This window comes from Emiliania huxleyi (assembly GCF_000372725.1).
Source record: "Emiliania huxleyi CCMP1516 unplaced genomic scaffold EMIHUscaffold_23, whole genome shotgun sequence".
Lineage (NCBI taxonomy): Eukaryota > Haptophyta > Isochrysidales > Noelaerhabdaceae > Emiliania > Emiliania huxleyi.
In genome coordinates, this window is record NW_005200333.1 from 567304 (window position 1) to 568681 (window position 1378).

Here is a 1378-nt window from a genome sequence, read left to right on the forward strand (position 1 = left end):
AAGAGAGGGCGAAGGGCAGAGAGACGAAGAAACAAGAAGAGGGCGGAAAACAGGAAGAAGAAGAGAAGAAGGAGCAGAAAAGAAGGAGCAAGAAGAAGAAGGAAAGAGGGAAAAAGAAGAAGGGAGAGGAGAAGAGGAAGAGGAAGAAAGGGGGGGAGAGGAGAGCAGCAGGAGAGGAGGAGAGGAGGAGAGGAGGAGGAGAGGAGGAGGAGGGGGGGAGGAGGAGGGGAGGAGAGAAAGAAGGGCGTCGAGAGAGAGAGAGAGAGAGGGGGAGAGAGAGAGAGAGGAGAGAGATCATCCCATCCGCCAGTTCATCTAGAGCTGCAGTCCGGCACGGCGGGAGCGCAGCGGAGGGGGACGCCGCCAGGATGGGCAAGCACCTATGCGGCTGGAACAAAAGAAAAACAGGTGACGCGCGTTTCTTTTTTCTAGGCCAGCACCGATGCGGTGCACCAGCACGCTGTCGAATCCCAAGACCACAACGGCAATCAGGACGACGAGCGGCCGGGCGTCTCTGTTGCCGCTGCGTCCGTCGCCGCCTCAACGTCACACTCCTTCGCGCCGCCGCCCTCCCCCTCCTCGCGCGGCGGTGCAAACGGGAGCTCACCCGCCAGCATCTCGACCAGCATCACGCCGAGCGCCCACCAGTCGACCGCCTTGGACAAAGAGAGGACTGTATCACACCCGGACACCCCTGCTGGGAGACGGGTGAAGAGGAGCTGTTGCCGACCGCCTTTGAGTCATGGCGCCCGTTGAGCTCGTTGAGTTCAACACTGTGATGTGGTGACCACACGCCGACCGCCTTGCCGTGCCTTGCCTTTCGCACAACCTCGGGCGCCTGGCAGAGGCGGCGATGACCAGCGAGATGACCAGCGAGATGAGCCGAGATGAGCCGAGATGAGCCGAGATGAGCTGAGATGAGCCGAGATGTGGCGCCTGGTAGTTTGCGGTGCCCACGCGCAGCTTGCCGCACTCCGCTTCTCGGCACGCAAACCCAAAGTCGGAGAGGGCGAGGTAGCCTGGTCTCGGGTAATCTCGGGTAATCTCGGGCAATCTCGGGTGATCCCGAAGTCGGAGAGGGCGAGGTAGCCGAGATCATATCTAGCGAGATCATATCTCCCCGCTATCTCCCTCCTATCTCGGAGTCGGAGAGGGCGAGGCCGCTAAGGAGCGAGGCCCGAAGAGAGAGAGGCACACACACACACACACAGAGAGAGGGAGAGAGGGAGAAGAGAGGGAGAGGGAGAGGGAGAGAGAGAGGGAGATGGTGAAGAGAGAGAGAGAGAGAGAGGGGGAGGGAGAGAGGAGAGCGAGGGAGCCCGAGGGGCCGTGAGCAGTTGTGCGGGTGGGTCAGTACCTGCCTCTATACCTCCCTCTG

At 61.1% G+C, this 1378-nt stretch overlaps 1 protein-coding gene across 1 annotated transcript in view; it reads right to left on the bottom strand.

The window, feature by feature from the left end:
- The window catches only part of EMIHUDRAFT_310012 (hypothetical protein), a gene marked incomplete at both ends in the record, with an annotated part of 3420 nt that overhangs the window by 762 nt on the left and 1280 nt on the right, over positions 1-1378 (bottom strand). Inside the window, 3 exons of the mRNA XM_005779552.1 lie at positions 546-656; positions 800-829; positions 859-1054. Of these exons, the coding sequence (XP_005779609.1) occupies positions 546-656; positions 800-829; positions 859-1054 (337 nt within the window). The remainder of the gene's footprint in view (positions 1-545; positions 657-799; positions 830-858; positions 1055-1378) is intronic.